Below are 20791 nucleotides of genomic sequence, written 5' to 3' on the forward strand. Positions count from 1 at the left end.
CCGTGTCTGAAGGACCCTACTCCTGAGTACTAATCGAAGAGAATGTCTTGGACCTCTAGACTCCTCTGTAGATGTAAGGTTGCTAAAGAACAACCTCACTAGCTCTGGATATACCGACAAATCCTCAGTGAAGAGATGTGTCCACTTCATAGTGTCAAATCTCTACCGAATCCTGAACACCCTGAGCTGTCGAAGGTGAAGTAGACGTCCAAGCTCGATACTACAGTAACTGAAGTAGGCCTCGTACAAGAACTCGGCTTGAGGAGTATCGAATCTGTCTTGTCGCCGAACTACCTGTCTAGGCTCTGAAGGAACCTGACCTCTACCCCTGAGTGCTCCTACAATACGACCTCGACCTCGTCCTCGACCTCGTCCTCTGCCTCTTCTTTGCATAGTGTATGTCTGTGGAAGAGACAAAAGACATTGCTAATTAGTACTATTTCAAGATTTCAACCAAAAGGGTATTTTCGTAAATTTCTGAAAAATTTCAAATTTGGGGAAAATTCGAATTGAAGATATTAGCATGTGCACAATACTTGGAATTGCATGGTCATGAAGTTTATTTGAAGAGAATCGATTGAAAACTTGGTTAAAAGTTGAAAATTCAGCAAGAAGAATTTGGGGATTTTTGCAAACTAGGTCAAAATTGAATTTTTGAAAAGTTGAAATTGGTTAAATCAAACTATATGGACATATCTACAATATCATCTTGAGCATGTAGCATTTGATTTTGTGCAAAAACTCCAAGTAGTTTGTGAGAAATCAAAAATTTTCTAAAGTTAACGATTTCGGTACGAAAACGTTGTGAAAGTGCTTGAATGTGTTAGAACTTGTTGTCTATGCATGACATTGTGTTTAAAACCTAAGGAATATGTTTCTAAGTATTCCTAAACATGATTTCTAGCATTGGATACAAGTAAAACATGATTTTTATAGAATTTCAAGCATGAGAGATTGTATATGAAAGAAGAAATGAGAGATTTACCTTGTATGTGATTAATGTGTGATGTGGTGTTGTTGTTGAAGCACCAAAACACCTCAAGAACACTTGGAAGAACCTTAGAAGACTTTCCTCAGAGCTCTCTCACGTTTTGGAATGAAGTTAGAATGAGGAAATGAGGCTTATAATGCGAATTTTCATATTATGTGAGCATTGGATACAGTGACCTCATTTTCTGTTGAATTTTTGGAAAATGATATTTTTGTCCTATGGATTATTGTTGGATGACTAAATGGATGTACTTAAGCATGATTTAAATTTTCAAATCATTTGGACATGTGGAATGTGATGAAACTTCTATTAGACACTACTAGTCTTTATCAACTTGTTCACCGTAACCAGTGTGGTACGAGTCATCAACTTGGTCTTCAGAGTGTTGACCATCATAGTCAACAGTAGTAGTACCTACAATAGAGTCTAACAGAAGATGTTGCAAAAAGGAGTGAGTTCAAAAGAACTCAGCAAGGCAGTTATTCCATAAAACATAAGCCATATGATACAAACCACAACATGATATGAAACACATGATGCAAGTATAACTCTATGAATGCTAGTCTCTAAGGTAGACATGTTTTAAGTCATAGCACCATATTTCTTTAGATAAGTCTCAATCACTCAATCATCGGGGGGAATTGGGCTTGCATCCCTCTCGGACAATCCATGGCTGGGGTTTCGGTCACCGCTCTCTCACATCACCATTTGGTCTAAGTATTGGCGCATGTCAAGGTAAAGCCTAGCCCAATGCAAGTCATCTACTTAATCATATCATGTCAGATCCAGATACATCCATTCCTCCCATCCCGGGATCCTTTCCGGTATCCTTCACACTAGAGTCACGGGTATTACCCACTGGACTCATCAACCCTATTGGTCATCCACAAATAGTAGACGGGAAGTTCTCACGTCCCCTCATGGATATGACCCACCGATCCTCGAGCGCCCATGAACCCAAATGTATCCATTTGCAACCCTACCAATAAATGGCTCCCACAATGTGATTCATGACCTTTCACGGATCATTTCACCGGTCTTGAGTGCCCACAAATCCCCACTGCTACCACGGGTTGTTCGGTCTTAATGCCCTTCCGATTCGGGTCTGATATGACAGGGACATCCTAGCCAAACAACTAGACAATCCTATGTATGTCATCCAATAACCCGGGAAAGTGTCGATAGGCATCTTCGGAGATCATCCCATACTATTCCCTCCGATGCCCAAGGATAGAAGCGTCAATAGGACACTCCCCAATCCCAAGTTATGCCTAAGCAATCACATACTCAAGTCCATCATATCGCATTCATTTGATACATCATCATGATAAAAGTTAAATCATAACATCGAAATGATCCATCATATATACAAGTAGCAAGAATAATAAATTATTATAACAAAAGTATATGAAATCACAATACTACTGTTCTAAAACATGTATAGAGTCTTATGATATTCAAAAGCAATTAAGAGGATGTTCACTAAGTTATAAGCATCAAAACATAAGTACATAGCCTATGTGTTTATGGCGATAATTATCCTTACCTTAAGTTGAGTCGATGACGATCCAAGAGTCACAAAGGAATGATCCAATAATAGTATAAGACCCTAAACAAACATAAATAAGAGATTATAAAAGAAATCGGGAAGATCAGAGGTCGAACGGATCAAAATGGAGCAAGGTTGCTGTCAGCAACATGTTTGGTTGAGGCCCTTTGGTTGATGGGATCGACCAAAAGTGGTTTTGGACAGCAAGTTGGATTTTGGTGATTTGGTCCGAAATCGGTCTTCCGGGGCTCGGATCCATCCAAAACTTGGAGGGATGATTAATAACAATGTAAGAACACTACCTAGCAAGTATTATCACAATCCAAAATCGGTCTTCCGGCTCTATCGATCCTTGATTCACTGGCCTCGGATCTGCAGCAATTTGATTGAGGTTTGCATCTCCAACACTTTGTCCCATAGTTCGGGGCTGATAAGTCGAAGTGGGATACGGTGCATGCCTAGTGAACTTTTTGTCGATCTTTTTACCGTGGCTAGAACTTCTACTGGGTAGGGACTTCTGGTGACCCAACTTCACTCTTCCAACATCCGGCACAGTAACAAGGTTAGGGTTTGCCTGGGCAGCAGCACGGGTCTCGCTGTGCATGGCCATTAACCCAATTAAGATTTGGTTGAACTGCACACTTTGTTGTTGCAACATTTCTCCCATGAGATTAATGATTTCTTGGTAGTTGACCATTGGAGGAGCACCGGATAGATTGCCGGTAGCTTGACCTTTCGGAGGGTTCTGGACTTCAACATTTCCAGAGGACACTCTAGCTTTAGGAACAATTCTCTTTCCATTCCAACTTGAGGAAGCACCACAATTCCCTCTTTTGGCCATTCTAACAATTAAACGAAAGTTAAAAATCCACAAGAAAAGATCAAATTCAAAATCACACTTCCAACATGACAAACATACTTGCTTTCAGCTGAACAAGTCATCAAAATCCAAACAAAACATCAAAAATGCATTTTTTTCTCAAAACTAGCCAAAGCAGCAAATTTTCACCTTTTTGGTCGATGCTCTTTGGTCGATGGGATCGACCGAAAAGGATAAACCAAATAATTTCTGCGTGAAAAAATCAACTTAAGGGCCCACTTCTTCATTTCATTCTCATTTCAAACACCTCCACTTCGAGTTTTGGCTCTGGGGAAAGGTCTTTCTAGGGTTGATTCAAGGCTTCAACATCTTTCAACCTACATTGATCACCTACACAAGTAAGGTTTCTCTCTTCTTCTCTTTTCTTTAAATTTTCATTTACCAACATCATGCTTTTCTTCAAAACTGAGGTATACTTGCTGCTAATGGTTAGAATAGTGCCTAGGGATGTTTAGAAACATGTTCCCATCATTTTCCAAACAAGACCTAGCTTCAAACACAAAGATTTCCCACACTTTTGTTCAAAAACACTATTCATCTCACCAAAATCCCAACTTTACAAATACTTGTCCCATTTTCAAACCAAATTGAATTTTAACACGAAACAAATTTCTACATGACTGATTTACTATGGGGAAGGTGTTCCCACTCTCCGTTCGATCAAATTCCAATTTTCAAAAATTCACAAACGCAAGCCCAAAGGGGATTTTTCTAATTCCTACTTGCTGAATTTTCACTTCCACACATCAAAATTTATTGATTTTCACCAAACAAACCATCCCAACATGTATATCCAAGTCTTATGCACATGCTAGTATGTTCAAATCACAATTTCACCAAAATCGAATTTTTTCAAAAATTTACGAAAATGCCTTTCATCTATCAAACACACACAAGGACTAATCCAATTGCAAATTCCTCTTGTCTCAATAGGTTCACTATGCCTAGAGGAGGGCGACCAACGGGTTCATAAGGGGTCAAGGACAGGTCCCATGGCCGCTGGTTATAGACAGGGCTCATTTCACCACTCCTTGGGCCGAGTTCCTACATGAGCACTACTTCCACGATATACCGATCGAGCATGGACGGTTGGTTGTCTTGGAGGATCTAGAGACTTTCAGCATCAGGGAGAGGTTGGAGACTATGGGTTGGCTACACTTGTATACTACGGCATACCTAGTCTACCTAGACCTTGTCATGTGCTTCTACAGTAACCTGTCCTATCATTTTGTTGACCACCCAGAGGATGGTATTAGGCTCATCATTAAATCTTCGGTTAGAGGTAGGGGGATTGTCTTCAACACCAAGACGTTATCTAGCATCCTGGGTGTTTCGTACGTAGGGGATTCTCGCTGGTGGATTCCTACTGGCACGGACATCACCGAGGCTCTTCTTCCACATGAGTCTCACGAGGTATGCATGACTTTGTGGGATGATATTGACTGTTATGGGCTTCGGAGCGATACTTCGATGTGTCCTTCAGCTCAGGTTATCGCTCGCATCATCGAGCGAAATATTATTCCGATGGCCAGGGCATCACAGTAAGGTGTCCGTGATGGAGGCATTGGTCATCTACAACGTGTACACTAGATTTCAGATAGACTTGGCCTACATCATGCAGCAAGTCATGATAGATCGAGTGGAGTTTCCTAGGATCAGGAAATTGGCTTTTGGTCAGCTTTTACCACGTATCTTTCAGCACTATAATGTCAGACTTGATGACACTCCAATGATTCAGGGCCAAGATATAGGTGAGGACATCGGTGCATGGTTGATCGGGAAGATGGGGCTTCGCAATGCAGCCAGATCAGAGGATGAGGATGATGTCGCTGAGGCATCTGGAGATGATGACTCAGAGGATGAGGATACCGATGATGATGATGATGATGATGATGATGATGATGGTGATGAGCATGGAGATGATGATGATCATGGAGTTCCATCTCAAGGTGAGGGTCAGGGAGATGGAGATCAGAGAGATGAGGATCGGGCTCAGGAGGAGATTCCGAGACACGAGGAGATTCCCACTCCGCGATTCTTTGAGGTTGGAGGTCCATCTCATACGACTTTTGAGGCTCCAGGTGTGGCTTCTCATCAATCATCGATTTATTCCATACTTGAGAGGATAGAGGCTCGTCAGGAGGCTATAGAGGTTGGACAGAGGAGGATGAAGTCCTACATGTGCACCCTAGGTGAGCGGTTTGCACGATTGGAGGAGGAGTCCAGATCTCAGAGGGACCAGACAGATCAGTGGAGTCGATCACCTAGATAGTACTAGGAGTTTCCTTTTATGCTTTCCCGGATGTATTTCCTTTCAGACTTGTAAAAATTTCTTATGTAATTAATGAAATTAAGTTTGTTTTACTTGTGTTATTGTACATTATGCATTTTCTTTTGTTGCATTAGTAATTGCTAATGTTTAATTATGACTTATAACTCATGACGACTACTCATGACCATTATTCCCAACGACAACACCCGACTTAGACTCATGACAACACACAATGACAACACGACTCACCACAAAGACTTACTCACAAGGACGACTCTCGACGACAACTTTCAACTCAAGACTCAACACATATACCCAATAACTCAAAACTGACAACTTAACTCTAACCATGACTACAACCCAAGTACAAGTCATAAACTATTAATTATTGTGTATTATTCAACTAGGATGTATTATGCTTCATTTATTCAAGTTTCTAATCCAAGTTTTCTATTATTCACTTCTAAGAAAGTTTGAGTCACTTCTGGATCTATGACTCAAGGATGCTTCCATTACTGTGTTCTATGGTTATGATTGTCCGAAAACTTGGGCTCTAATACCATCTGTCACATCCCGCCCTAATCCACTTAGGGGGTACCCTATTTGGATTACTCGGGGAAGTGATCCACAGTCCCGCCGATCAAGTTTAGGAACGATCATAGTCACTTAGCACAATAATATAATCAAAAGCAAGAACAATTCTTTGTATCCAAATAATTTAATAAAAAAAATCAATAAAGGATCTCAGAAGGATCACAAGAACATCAGAGTGCGGAAATGATACAATTAGGACAAATAGTCAAAGTGTGAAAAGGAAGGGGGAAACCCATCCTATAATAATAGCGGAAGGTAAATCGACTAAAATAAGGGTTACAACCGGTTCCCAACATGACAAGGGAACAAACTAACTATGGTCTCAATGAATTAACTAAAAGGTTAAAAGGGGAGTGAGACGATATCCCATCCCTAACACATAGGTGCAAAACCGAACTGCTCCAGATAAGTCCCAATCTCAGACTAGTCTTTATTAACTTGTTCACCGTAACCAGTGTGGTACGAGTCATCAACTTGGTCTTTAGAGTGTTGACCATCATAGTCAACAGTAGTAGTACCTACAATAGAGTCTAACAGAAGATGTTGCAAAAAGGAGTGAGTTCAACAGAACTCAGCAAGACAGTTATTCCATAAAACATAAGCCATATGATACAAACCACAACATGATGCAATATGATATGAAACACATGATGCAAGTATGATTCTAACTCTATGAATGCTAGTCTCTAAGGTAGACATGTTTTAAGTCATAGCACCATATTTCTTTAGATAAGTCTCAGTCACTCAATCATCGAGGGGAATTGGGCCTGCATCCCTCTCGGACAATCCATGGCTGGGGTTTCGGTCACCGCTCTCTCACATCACCATTTGGTCTAAGTATTAGCGCATGTCAAGGTAAAGCCTAGCCCAATGCAAGTCATCTACTTAGTCATATCATGTCAGATCCAGATACGTCCATTCCTCCCATCCCGGGATCCTTTCCGGTATCCTTCACACTAGAGTCACGGATATTACCCACCGGACTCATCAACCCTATTGGTCATCCACAAATAGTAGACGGGAAGCTCTCATGTTCCCTCATGGATATGACCCACCGATCCTCGAGCGCCCGTGAACCCAAGTCTGTCCATTTGCAACCCTACCAATAAATGGCTCCCACAATGTGATTCATGACCTCTCACGGATCATTTCACCGGGTCTTGAGTGCCCACAAATCCCTACTGCTACCACGGGTTGTTCGGTCTCAATGCCCTTCCGATTCGGGTCTGATACTACAGGGACATCCTAGCCAAACAACTAGACAATCCTATATATGTCATCTAATAACCCGGAAAAGTGTCGATAGGCATCTTCGAAGAACATCTCATACTATTCCCACCGATGCCCAAGGATAGAAGTGTCAATAGGACACTCCCCAATCCCAAGTTATGCCTAAGCAATCACATACTCAAGTCCATCATATCGCATTCATTTGATACATCATCATGATAAAAGTTAAATCATAACATCGAAATGATCCATCATATATACAAGTAGCAAGAATAATAAATCATTATAACAAGAGTATATGAAATCACAATACTATTGTTCTAAAACATGTATAGCAGTCTTATGATATTCAAAAGCAATTAAGAGGCTATGTTCACTAAGTTATAAGCATCAAAACATAAGTAAATAGCCTATGTGTTTATGGCGATAACCATCCTTACCTTAAGTTGAGTCGATGACGATCCAAGAGTCACAAAGGAATGATCCAATAATAGTATAAGACCCTAAACAAACATAAATAAGAGATTATAGAAGAAATCGGGAAGATCGGAGGTCGAACGGGTCAAAATGGAGCAAGGTTGGTCAGCAGCATGTTTGGTTGAGGCCCTTTGGTTGATGGGATCGACCAAAAGTGGTTTCGGACAGCAAGTTGGATTTTGGTGATTTGGTCTTCCGAGGCTCGGATCGATCCGAAACTTGGAGGGATGATTAATAAAAATGTAAGAACACTACCTAGCAAGTATTATCACAATTCAATGGCCCAAATGAAAACCCCCAAATTGAGGTCCTATGTTCTAAAGACAAGAATCCTAGCATTCATGAGAAATCGATGTAATTGAAAGGGAAGCTAGAGACTTAGTTGGGGAATGGGTTAGGAACAAGATTACAATCATTTGCAAGCCAAAAATTAGACTAATCATACTCCACATCTCAGTCTAGTATAAGAAACCAAGTTGCTAAGCAAGGAATCATGGTAATGCATATGTAAGGATTAAGATTCAAGTGAGGTACAACAAGAATGAAGGAAAATCAATGTAAATGGGAAGAGACCTCCATGGCAAGGTGTTTGCAACACCTTGGCCATGGTCTCATCAGTAAAAAAGAAGAAGAGAGGTGAGTAGGATAGAGAGCAAGAGAGGGAATCATACCTTAGAAGATGATAAAGGAGTCAAGAGACAATGATTGCAATGATTGGGGGCAAGAATCCTTCACAAATACCAAGAGAGTGCTTTGGGAAGCTCCACTCTCGTTCTCAGTGTTCTAAATGAGTGTAATAGGGCTCAAAACACGAGGCTAGCATATATAGATGAGAGAATATTCCAAGAGCATCTTTTACTCGAATCTGGGAAACTTTGGTTGATGCTCTTTGGTTGATGGCATCGACTAAAACAGGTTTCAGCAGAAAATCTAGAAATAGTTCAGCAACTTTGGACAAAGATTCGAAGGGCTATACGGGGTCAAATTGAGTGGGGTTTTCTCCTACAAGTCCATCAAGAAGTCTAGTTTCGGGAAATATCTTCAGATTATGCACGGGAGTTCATTAGGTACTTCAAATAGTTCACCCCCTCTTCGATGCGCAGATTCTCACTAAACACCGACAATGTACCCAAGTAAGGGGTATCATCGTCAATGTCCATGGGTTCCGGGTCAAACACCATGTCTTCCACAAATAGGGCCTACAAGGACTTCTTCCTTCACTTCGGGACATTGGAATCTTCTCTGAAGAAAAGGTCAGACATAACCTCCTAAGGCTTTCAAAGATAAAAACACTGAAATCATGGTCTAACATTAAGGTCTAACATTGAAGAAGCCTTTCTTTAACCCAACACAAATAGGATGTCCTGCTTAGGTTTGGGCTAGATGTCACAAAAAGTAGGGAGATTTTGGGAGAATACCCTTGGGTAACCCTCAAGAGAGGGTAACCAAATTGGTTAAAACTAATGTTTCTGTTAATTGATGTATCCTCCCCAATTCCATTCTTGATTACTCCCTTGTATTGTTTTTCCTACAAAGTTGGTGATTGTGGGAAAGGTCTCGCACCCTTTTCCTTGGATCCCCATAATTGGTTGGGTGAATCCCTTGTCTCTCTTTCCATGAGAAACCATAGTAGTTGAATTTGGGAGGGAACCTTTGGTAACCCTCATGAGAGGTAACCAAATTAGGAAACTCTAATCCTTTATTAATTATTTGATCCTCCCCAACACCTTTCTTGATTGTAATTTCTTTGCCCTAAGGATGAATCTTTATTCTCCCTAGCCTTTCCATGAGAGCCATGTACTATATATGATGAAACCCTAAATTTTTAATGGCTCAATCAATATCCAATCTTTTGAGCATGATTTGATGCTTTGACCTTCTTGGATAGTCTTAATATGTTTTAGGAAGCTCCCCTTAGAATTTTGGACCAATTGGACTTCAAACGAAGAAGCTATGACCAAATTAGGGTTTGCAACCCCGTACTGATTCCATTGGTCGACTGGACCAACCTACCAACCAATCGACCAATCAAGTCAGTAGCCTCAAATCTGTTCTATTTGCTTCCGTTTGACTTCCAATCTTTTAGGTCTTATTCCTAATTATTATTATATGTTTGTTTAGTGTTTAATTGCTAGTCTTGGATCTTCCTCATTATTCTTCGGAATTCTACAAAGTTACTTAAGGTAAGGATGGTTGATCCCTAATAACCTTAATATGCATGTCTACTTGTATTTATTTTAGATTACATGATCATATTACTACTGTAATTAGTTTCTTATAATTATATGGCTATTGTAGTTCTTCAACTACAGTAGTGCTTGTTCTTATAATTCAATTGTTATTTCAATTATGAATGATTATTTACTTATGTGTTGTATTATCAGTTATGCTTGTGAATGATTGATTGGGAATGTGATTGCCTAGGTTGTGATTGGGGAATGGAGAATGCCCTTTCGGGGTTCCTGCCTTTGGACACCGGTGGAGGTGGTATGGGACATTTTCTTATGGTGCCCTTGGCGCTTTCTCTGATTACTGGTTGACATACCTAAGGCATGTCTAGAAGTCTTTGGCTAGGATGTCCTTGTTATATCAGACCCGATCGGAAGGGAATTGAGTTCGAGCAACCCGTGGTTGCAATGGTGGTTTGTGGATACTTAATAGCGGTGCGTAATATCCGTGAGGAGGACATGAATCACATTGTGGACAATCAATACCGGTGTGTAACATCTGTGAGAGGCCATTCATTGGTATGGTTGCAGAAGTGGAATAAGGGCCCCTGAAATCAAGACCGGTGAAATGATCCATGAGAGGAAACAGGAACTATCTATTAACTTGATGTAACTGACCAATAGGGTTGATGAGTCCGTAGACTTGGTGGCTACCATAAAGATACACTGACTTTAGGGAGAAGGATACCCGAAAGGATCCCGTGATGGGAGGAATGGAAGTATCTGGATCTAAGTTGATATAACTAAGTAGAAGACTTGCATTTGGCTAGGCTTAACCCTGACATGCGCTAGTACTCAAACCAAACGGAGGTGTGAGAGAGTGTTGACCTAACCCCCCAGCCAAGGTTGTCCGAGAAGGTTTCATTACCCATTGCCAACCGGAGAACCCAAGATACCGAGATGGTTGAGGGAGATTGATTTTGGACCTTACCCATGGGAGTATGGTGCTATGACTTAAAGCATGTCTGCCAATAAAGATCAGCATACATAGAGTTAGAAGCATATCTGCATTGTCCGTTTCATATCATTTTGCATTCTGTATGATTTGCTATCATGTATTATTATGTTATTATCGATTGAACTACCTTGCTGAGTTCATTTGAACTCACTCCTTTTTGCAACATCCTTTGTTAGACTTTTTTGCAGGTACTACTACTGTTGATTATGGTGGTCAGTACTATGAGGACCAAGTTGATGATTCTTATGGTACTCAAGGTACTGGCTATGGTGATTATGTCGGTGAAGACTATTGATACGAGACTGATACTTATCAAGAGTAGTTCGGCTTTTACACTCGATGGGACATCGTCTCATCTTCTTTTTGACTTTTATTAGATTAGTTGAGACCTTAGTTGTTTGTTGCCCTTTTTATTTTGGGAACCGGTTGTAATCTTCTTTTTTGATCTACTTTTCCGCTACTATTGTGGAGTGAGTTTCCGTTTCACTCTACATTTTGATTTATTCTATTGGTATCATTTTCCGCACTCTAATTTTATTTTTGAACCTTATCTTGATCTTTTGATTAATAAAGTTAAACATTTGATTTAATCTTTTTCTTGATTATATTATTGTAAATGTGGGAGGATGATTTTCTCGAATATTGGATCTTTGGCACTGTGGATCACACACTCGGGTATTCCAGATAGGGTACCGGCTGGGTGGATGTGACAGAGTGATATCAGAGCCCACAGTTCAAGGAAATCCTAACCACAGGAAACAATAATAGAACATTCCTGAGTCATAGATCCAAAAGTGACTCAAGTATTCTTTGAATGAATAATAGAGAACTTGGATTAGAAATTTGATAAATGAAGCATAATATGTTTGTTGAATAATGTACAATAATTATAATTGAACAAACATCACTTAATGCAATAAAAGAAAGTGCATAATACATAATAACAAAGTGAAACAAAATGAACTTCATTAACTTTTAGAAATTTTCTACTATGAGTTGTATCTGATAAAGCATAAAAAGAAAATCCTAGTACAAATTATCTAGGAGACTGCCTCTACTCTCTAAGAATAACATCCTCTACGACCTGTGCCAATTGAGACTGCATCTGCTCCTACCTCGAGATCTACACTTGCTTGACCTCTATCCTCTCTAGAACGGAAGTCATGGAAAGCATCTGAGCATACAAATCTAGTGTCTCAGGAGCTATGTGTGAAGGACCTCCGACCTCAAAACGTGATGATGAAAAAATCTCACGATGACCTAGATCAGCCTCATGCATCTCTGTGTCATCTCCTGCCTGATTATCAGTGTCACATCCACCCAGGGGATACCCTATCTGGAATACCCGGTGGAGTTATCCACAGCCCAAAAGATCAAGTTTAGGAACGATCATATCCACTTAGGACAATAACTTAATCAAAAGCAAGAACAATTCATAGTTTTCAAGTAATTTAATAATAAAAGTCAAGGAAATAATATCAGAAGAATCACAAGGAACATTAGAGTGCGGAAAGATACCAATAAAATAAATAATTAAAATGTGGGATGAGGCGGAAACCCACTCTACAACAATAACGGAAGGTAGATCGAATAAAAGTAAAGGTTACAACCGGTTCTCAAAAGAAGGGAAAGAAAAGGTAAGCAACTAAATTACAGTTTCTAGAGCTTATACAATGTTTCCTAAATAGCAAAATCATAAGAAACTAAGCCAAGCCGAATCTGCTCTTGACAAATATCAGTCTCGGACTGCTAATCTTTATCAACGTGTTCACTGCAACCAGTGTTGTACGAGTCACCAACTTGGTCATCAGAGAGTTGATCGTCACAGGCAATAGTAGTAGTACTTGCCGAAAAGTCTAACAAAATATGTTGCAAAAAGGAGTGAGTTCAAAAGAACTCACCTAGGCAGTCATTCCATAAAACATATGCCATATGATACAAGCCATAACATGATGCAGTATGATATGAAACAAATGATGCAAGTATGGTTCTAACTCTATGAATGCTAGTCTCTAAGGTAGACATGCTTTAAGTCATAGCACCATACTTCTTTGGGTAGGTCTCAATCACTCAAGCCGGTGGGAATTGGGTCCTGAAACCTTCAGGACAACCTTGGCTGGGGTTTCGGTCACTGCTCTCTCACATCACCATTTGGTCTAAGTATTGGCGCATGTCAAGGTAAAGCCTAGCCCAATGCAAGTCATCTACTCAGTCATATCATGTCAGATCTAGATACGTCCATTCCTCGCCCTGGGCAATCCTTTCCGGTATTCTTCACATTAGAGTCAGCATAGTCCCAGACTACGGACTCATCAACCCTATTGGTCATCCACAAATAATAGACGGGAAGCTCTCACGTCCTCTCACGGGTTGGTTACCGGTCTTGAGTGCCCGTGAGCCCAAGTCTAGCTATTTGCAACCCTACCAATAAATGGCCCCTTTCGGGTATTCGTAGTATGGTTTATGTCCTCTCACGGGTTGGTTACCGGTCTTGAGCGCCCATCAAACCATACCCTACCACGGGTTGTTCAGTCTCAATGCCCTTCTGATTCAGGTCTGATACGACAGAGACATCCTAGCCACACAACTAGACAAATCCTATGTATGTCATCCAATAACCTGGGAAAGTGTCGATGGGCACCTTCGTAGAACATCCCATACTATTCCCTCCGATGCCCAAGGACAGAAGCGTCAATAGGACACTCCCCAATCCCAAGTTATACCTAAGCAACCACATGCTCAAGTCCAACATCTCACATACATTTGATACATCATCATAATAGAAATTCAGTCCTAATATTGAAATGATTCATCATATGTACAAGTGACAATAATAATTAATCATTATAAAAAGAGCATATTAAATCACAATACTACTGTTTAAAAGCATGTATAACAGTCCTATGATGTTCAAAAGTAATAAAGAGACCATGTTCACTAAGTTATGAAAATCAAGGCATAAGCACATAGCCTATGTATTTATGGCGATAACCATCCTTACCTTAATCGAATCGAAATTAATCCCAAAAATCTCTTAGATAGTCCCAAACTTAGTGCTTGAACCCTAAACAACACATGTGCCACATTAGAGAAGAAAACAATCAAAACAGAGGTCAAACGGAGCAATTTGGGCTAGTACAAAGTTGTTGTCATATCTTGGTCGATTGTCAGTCGACCAGAGCAAACAGTAACGGGCTGAATATGAGATTTGGCCCAAAACTGATCTTCCGGTGCTCCGAAACTTGGAGGGAATGATTATGGCAATATAAGAACACTATACACTAAGTTTCATCAAGATCCAATGGTCCAATTAGGAATACCCAAATCGAAACCCTAGGTTCTATATGTTAGAATCATAGTTTTCAATGAAATTGATTGCAATTGCAAGAGAATTCATAGAATCAATTAAGGGAATGATGAACAATAGATTGAATCACTTACTAACAAGAAATCAGACCTAGCATACTCTAGCAAATCAGTTTTAGGAGATGAAATCATGATGTTATGAAGAAAATCATAAGAATGCAAGGTTAGGGATCATGCATAGGGAATATAGCATTGATAGAATGCGAATGGAGTTTAGGCAAATCAAAAGAGATATTAGAAGAGGTGGTTGCAAGGTTGCAGCACCATCTTCATAGTCTCAACAGAAAGAAAGAGAAGAGGTGAGAGTAGATTAGAGTGTAAGTGAGAGAATACATACCTTGGGGAAGAAATTGGAGAAGAAGAATCAAGAATCTTGTAGGAGTTCTTCACCCACACCAAAGAGAAACCCAAGAGGAGCCTTCCCACGTCCCAAGAGAGTCCCAACAGAAAATGGGGTGAAAACCACGAAGTTCCACATAAATAGAACCCAAAATGACCAAAAAACCAGATTTTCTCGGGCTAGATTCCCTTGGTCGACTGGCTGGTTGATTGGCCAGTCGACCAGACAAGAACAGCAACTTCGGACAGGGATTCGGAGGGCTATACGGGGTCAAATTGAGTGGGGTTTTCTCCTACAAGTCAATCAAGAAGTTTAGTTTTCATAAATACCTTCGGATTGAGGACAAGAGTTCATTAGGTGCTTCAACTAATTCAATCTTCTTCGATGCACAAAAAGGATTGGCCAGACATAGTTCAGCAACTTCGGACAGAGATTCGGAGGGCTATACGGGGTCAAATTGAGTGGGGTTTTCTCCTACAAGTTAATCAAGAAGTCTAGTTTTGGGAAATACCTTTGGATTGAGCATGAGAGTTCATTAGGTCTCCCCACTAGGCTCACCTTCTTCAGGCTGCAGATTCAAAACAATCACTAACAATGCATCCAAGTATGGAGCACCATCAACCATATCCATGGGTTTTGGGTCAAACACCATGTCTTCCATAAAGAGAGCCCACAAGGACAACTTCCATCATTTTGGGACATAGATCTTCACTAAGGGAAAGATCGGACATGACTTCCTAAGGTTTTCAAAGATAGTAACACTGAAGTCATGGTCCAACATCAAGGTCTAACATTAAACAAGTCTTTCTTCACCCAAAATAAATAGGGTGCCCCGGGCTAGGTTTGGGCTGGATTTCACAATCAGAATCTGGACCAGCATCACCCTCATCCTTTGAAATCTCATCATCATCCTCAGAGTCATCATCATCATCATCCTCACCCTCATATCTCTCTGTCTGGGTAAGCTGCATCTGACGAATAGTCCTAGTCCCAATAGCATTACCCAAATCTCCAGTAACCTCATCAGTGCCCCCCAGCCTCACCTCCAAGTATCGGAAGACTAATGTCAGAAGTCGTCCAAAGCAAAGGTTCCGCTTACTAGTATGCTCTACTATATCTAACATAGTGTGCTGGATGATATAGGACAAATCGATCTCGAATCCCATGTAAATACGATAGATCACTAAAGCTTCCATCACTGTGACCCGATGGTGATGTTCGGCTTTAGGCATGATGTTTCGGCCCATAATGCGACCGATGATCCGAGCTGAATCTGTCAGCTGACCACTATTCCGTGGACAATAGCACCGATCATCGTTCCACAGAGTAGCACAAATCTCATGAAGCTCATAGGGTAATAAGTATCTGTCCACCTCAACACCATTAGGTATCCACCTACACTCGCGTGGATAGTACGGTACCTGTAAAATCTCAACCAATGTCCTCGTGGAAAACCTGATCCATGTCTCCCGGACCCTACTCTAAAGGATCAATCAAAAAGCACCACCCTAATCTCTGGCCTCCTCGACAGACGTAAGGTTGCTAAAGAACAACCTCACAAACTCAAGGTATACAGGAAGATCCATAGTGAAAAGATGTGTCCACTGCATGACATCGAACCTCTGCCTAATCCTAAAGATCCAAAGCTGTCGTAGATGGAGTAACCGGCCACACTCTATGTGACAGTACTCAAAATACGCCTCGAACAAAAACTCCGCTTGGGGCGTATCGAATTGATCAAATCAAAGGATCTTCGCTCGTGGCTGAGCTGGCACTCGACCCCTGCCTCTCCTAGCACCAACTAGTTGCCCTTGTCCTCATCCTCATGGTGGCATGATGCTAATGTCTGTTAAGAAAACAAAAATAAGGCTGATGTTAGTATACTTGTGAAAAATTCAGCAAGAAGGACATTTTCGTAATTTTTTGAAAATTTGTTATATTGTCGAAATTGTGATTTGAACATACTAGCATGTGCATAATACTTGGATTAACATGTTAGGAAAGTTTGTTTGAGAAAAATCCATCAATTTCTTAGTCTAGAAGTCAAAATTCAGCAAGAAGAAAAGAGGGGATTTTGCAAACTAGGTCAAAAATGGATTTTTGAAAATTTTTGGAGTTTGCTCAATCAAAGTACATACACATAACCACCATATCATATCAAACATGCAGGAATTGATTTGGTGTTAAAATTCCTCTCGGTTTGAAAGTAATCGAAGTTTTTCAAAAGAGGGATTTTCGGTTGTGTGAATAGTGAAAGTGAGCAAGATTTCAAAAGAACTTGTTTTTAAGGCATAGAATTGAGTGGAAAATTGTTGGAGCATGTTTCTAAACATCCCTAGACATGATTCCTACCAAGAACAACAACCATTACTTAGTTTTTGAAAGAAACCTAAGTGAAGACTATGATATGAGAGAGTTGAATAGTAGCTTACCTTGAGTTGATGATCAAACTTGATGGAGAATAGTTGTTGAAGCCTTTTGAAAGCTTTAGAACACTTAGAAACCCTATCAAAACTTTTCTCCAGAGCTAAATCCCAAGTCTTAACTCTTTGGAATGAGTTTGAAATAAGAAACAAGCCTTAAAACCCCATTTTTCGCGTGTTGTGAGTGTTGGTCGATCGACCGATCGACCAACCAATTGACCAACCAAGGGAAAAAGCCCTGATGCTATTGGATTTTGTAAATTTTGATTTTTGAGCCTATGATTGATTGTTTGAAGGCTATATTGATGATTTTAAACCTGATTTTAGTTGACCAATCATTGGATTCAATTAGATATTGATGAATCCTCTATTTTTCGGTGTTTTTTATTTCTTCCAATTCTTGCATAATGGTTAATCTGAGGAATCGCAATGTTGGTACTGGCAGTATTGAGAATGAAGACATACCTCATAGAACTATACCTGAAGGTGGCTCTGACTAGCAAACTCCACTGATTGGTCAAACTTCTACTGAACCACCTAGTGTTCCGCCGGTAAATAGTTTCCGGGATATTGCCAACATCATGGGCAATATCATGCAGCAACAAGCTATGCAGTTTAATCAGATGATGATGAGTTTTATGACTCTACTTAATGAGACCCGTACTGTTGTTAATGGAAACCTTAATGCCGCTATCCCTAATACGGAAAGGCTAGCAGGAACTCCCCACACCCAATTGATGGAGAGCTCTCTGAAGTTGCAAGGGCCTACTTTTACTGGCATTACTAAGGACACATTGTTTCCAAACAAGTGGCTATGGGAACTAGAGAAGGCTTTTTGCCACCTACAGTGCTCTGAAGCTCAGAAGATTCTGTTTGCTAAACAGAAGATCCAGCATGAAGATGCTTGGTGGACCTCCACTCGCCCAGTTCTAGAAGAATTGCTGGTGAAGTTACTTGGGAAGTTTTTAAGGATTCATTTTGTAAGAACTATTTCCCTGAAGCATTGAAGGATGCTAAAGAAGCCGAGTTCATGGTTCTAGCTTAAGGAACTTTGTCGGTACTTGACTACCAGCAGATATTTGAAGAAGTATTTTTCTTTGCCCCGAAATCTATAAGACCTGATCGTGCTAAGGCAAAGAAGTTTTTCAAGGGGTTGCGACCTACAATCAAGGCTTATCTCATTGTTCATCCTATTGTGAAAGCTATGCCCAGATTGTTTAGAATGCAAAGAAACTGGAAGAGACAAAAAATGATAGCGCTCGTGTATAGAGGCCATGGCAACCAAGGAATCCCAGATGAGTGGATTGTACAGAAAAGAGATTCATAGACCTACACCCTATCCTACTCTTGCTTTTCAACCTAGGAGTGTAGGCCAAAATTCAGGATATGCACAGACCGGCTAGAACTAGTCTAATGGGAATAGACTACCAATGAGTGTTCCAGTTAACAGGCTAGTGAATGCTAATCCTAGACTGGTGAATCAGAAGCCTCCAGTGGCAGTACCTCCAGTTGCGCCAAGACAACCCTTTTGCTTTTTCTGTAAGCATACCGGACATTATGCTAATGCTTACCCTAAAAAGGAAAATCAGTCGTCTGCCCCTGTGACGAAGAGTATTCCTGCCCCTCCATCTGGAAGAGTGTTCAATATAACTGGTACTAAGCCGGATGCAAACCGTGAAGTTGTGACAGGTAAATTACTAGTCGCTTCTATACATGCTTTTGTACTATTTGATACGGGTGTATCTCATTCATTCATCTCATCTACATTTGTTGGAAAGACTAACTTGACACCCAAGGACTTATCTAGTTGTTTAATGATTAGTACACCTACAAAATCTGTCGTGAAACTAGATAAAGTATTAGAGGAATGTCCTGTCTTGGTTTGTGAGAAGGATCTGAAAGCCAATTTAGTTCTCCTAGAAATGAAAGACTTTGACGTTATTTTGGGAATAGATTGGCTGACAACCCATAATGTTGTAATTCTTTGTTTTTCAAAGAAGATCCAATTTCAGATTGATGGAAAATCCGTATTTGAATTCCAAGGTGAGAAAGGAAGTGTAAGCGAGAAGACTTTGACCGCATTAATGCAAGTCTGTGCATTAGTGGAAAGTGCTTCACCGGAAAGTAAGGACAAAGAAGAGAAGAAGCTTGAGGAAGTCAAGGTAGTTTGTGACTTCGTAGATGTCTTTCCTGATGATTTTTCAGGATTGCTGATAGAGAAGTGGAGTTTTCAATAGATTTAATCCCAGGAGCTGCTCTGGTATCTAAAGCCCCATATAGAATGGCACCTACCGAATTAAAGGAACTACAGACCCAACTGAACAAGCTCTTAGAAAGAGGTTTTACAAAGCCAAGTGTATCACCTTGGGGAGCTCCGGTTCTGTTTGTGAAGAAGAAAGATGGTAGCATGCGCATATGCATTGATTACTGGGAGTTGAACAAGCTGACCATTAAGAATAAATATCTGCTGCTTAGGATTGATGACCTCTTTGATCAGTTGAAAGGTGCAGCCATGTTCTCGAAGATTGACTTGGGATTTGGATATCACCAACTTAAGGTGAAGTCTAGTGACATTTTCAAGACAGCCTTCTGAACAAGATATGATCACTATGAATTCAGAGTTATGCCCTTTGGTTTGACTAATGCTCCTGCTATCTTCATGGATCTTGTGAATTGAGTTTTTCATGATGTACTGGATGAGTTTGTGATCGTCATCATTGATGACATCTTGATTTACTCGAAAATAGGGTTTAAAAACCCAAAATCCCGATTCCGTCCCATAGCTGGAAAAGGGATGGGGGGTTGGTCACCAAACCGGCCACTCAACCAGTCCATGTTCAGACTCTCCATCACTAGTCTACGGATGTGCAAAATCGCCCTTTTAATGCCATAGTGATTAATCTTTGCTCTTCTCTTAAACTCTAGGAGAGTTGTTGAGTCATCATAAGGGTCATCCACAATCATTGAGTCCATTTTTGAACCTTCAAGCTCAACTTGAATGGCCCACACTTTGTCATCAACTTGAGGCCTGGGTTTTCGGTCTTGAAACCACGGGTTAAAGGGGTAGAAATCCAGGGGATTTCACAAAAACTCTACTATCATCTGTATCATGATCGTGATCTCTATGGAATTTGTAAAATTTATTTGGATTTCTCTCCTCTGCTTTTGCAATCATTGGTGTTGGCCATCTTATAAATTTCTAATTCTTAATTTGCATAAGAATTTCTGATCTCCATGAGTTCAGAGGTGTATATTGATCTGGAATTGGTCATGAAACATCTCTTCTTGTCTGACGATCATTTCTTGAATTATTCTTACTATTATTTCAATTTTTTTGATCAGATCATAGTGTTCCACTTTCTTTTCATCTACTTTCTTCACCGTCAGTCTCCTTCCTTGCCTGTAGAATGTCCTTCATGTTCGCATATTGATTACACCGTGATGTCAATTCTGCAATGTTCGCTTGCTTATTTATGATCAAAA

At 40.3% G+C, this 20791-nt stretch overlaps 1 protein-coding gene across 1 annotated transcript; it reads left to right on the top strand.

Annotated features, from left to right (window-relative positions):
- Positions 1-18738: 18738 nt before the first annotated feature.
- On the top strand, positions 18739-19545 carry LOC148999341 (uncharacterized). Its single transcript, XM_089141240.1, has 2 exons — positions 18739-19351; positions 19514-19545. The coding sequence occupies exons 1-2, from the start codon at positions 18739-18741 to the stop codon at positions 19543-19545; spliced, it is 645 nt and encodes a 214-aa protein (XP_088997366.1).
- The last annotated feature ends 1246 nt before the right edge of the window (positions 19546-20791 follow it).

Source organism: Hakea prostrata, unplaced genomic scaffold (genome assembly GCF_041222555.1).
Source record: "Hakea prostrata isolate BN-2017 unplaced genomic scaffold, UWA_Hpros_2 contig_14, whole genome shotgun sequence".
Classification (NCBI taxonomy): Eukaryota; Viridiplantae; Streptophyta; class Magnoliopsida; order Proteales; family Proteaceae; genus Hakea; species Hakea prostrata.

Excerpts from the sequence above, each read along its gene's own strand:
- LOC148999341 (XM_089141240.1), top strand. The coding sequence starts at position 18,739 with ATGAGTGTTCCAGTTAACAGGCTAGTGAATGCTAATCCTAGACTGGTG. Across the intron at positions 19,352-19,513 it reads ATCCGTATTTGAATTCCAAG|GATTGCTGATAGAGAAGTGG; the intron begins GTGAGAAAGGAA and ends ATGATTTTTCAG.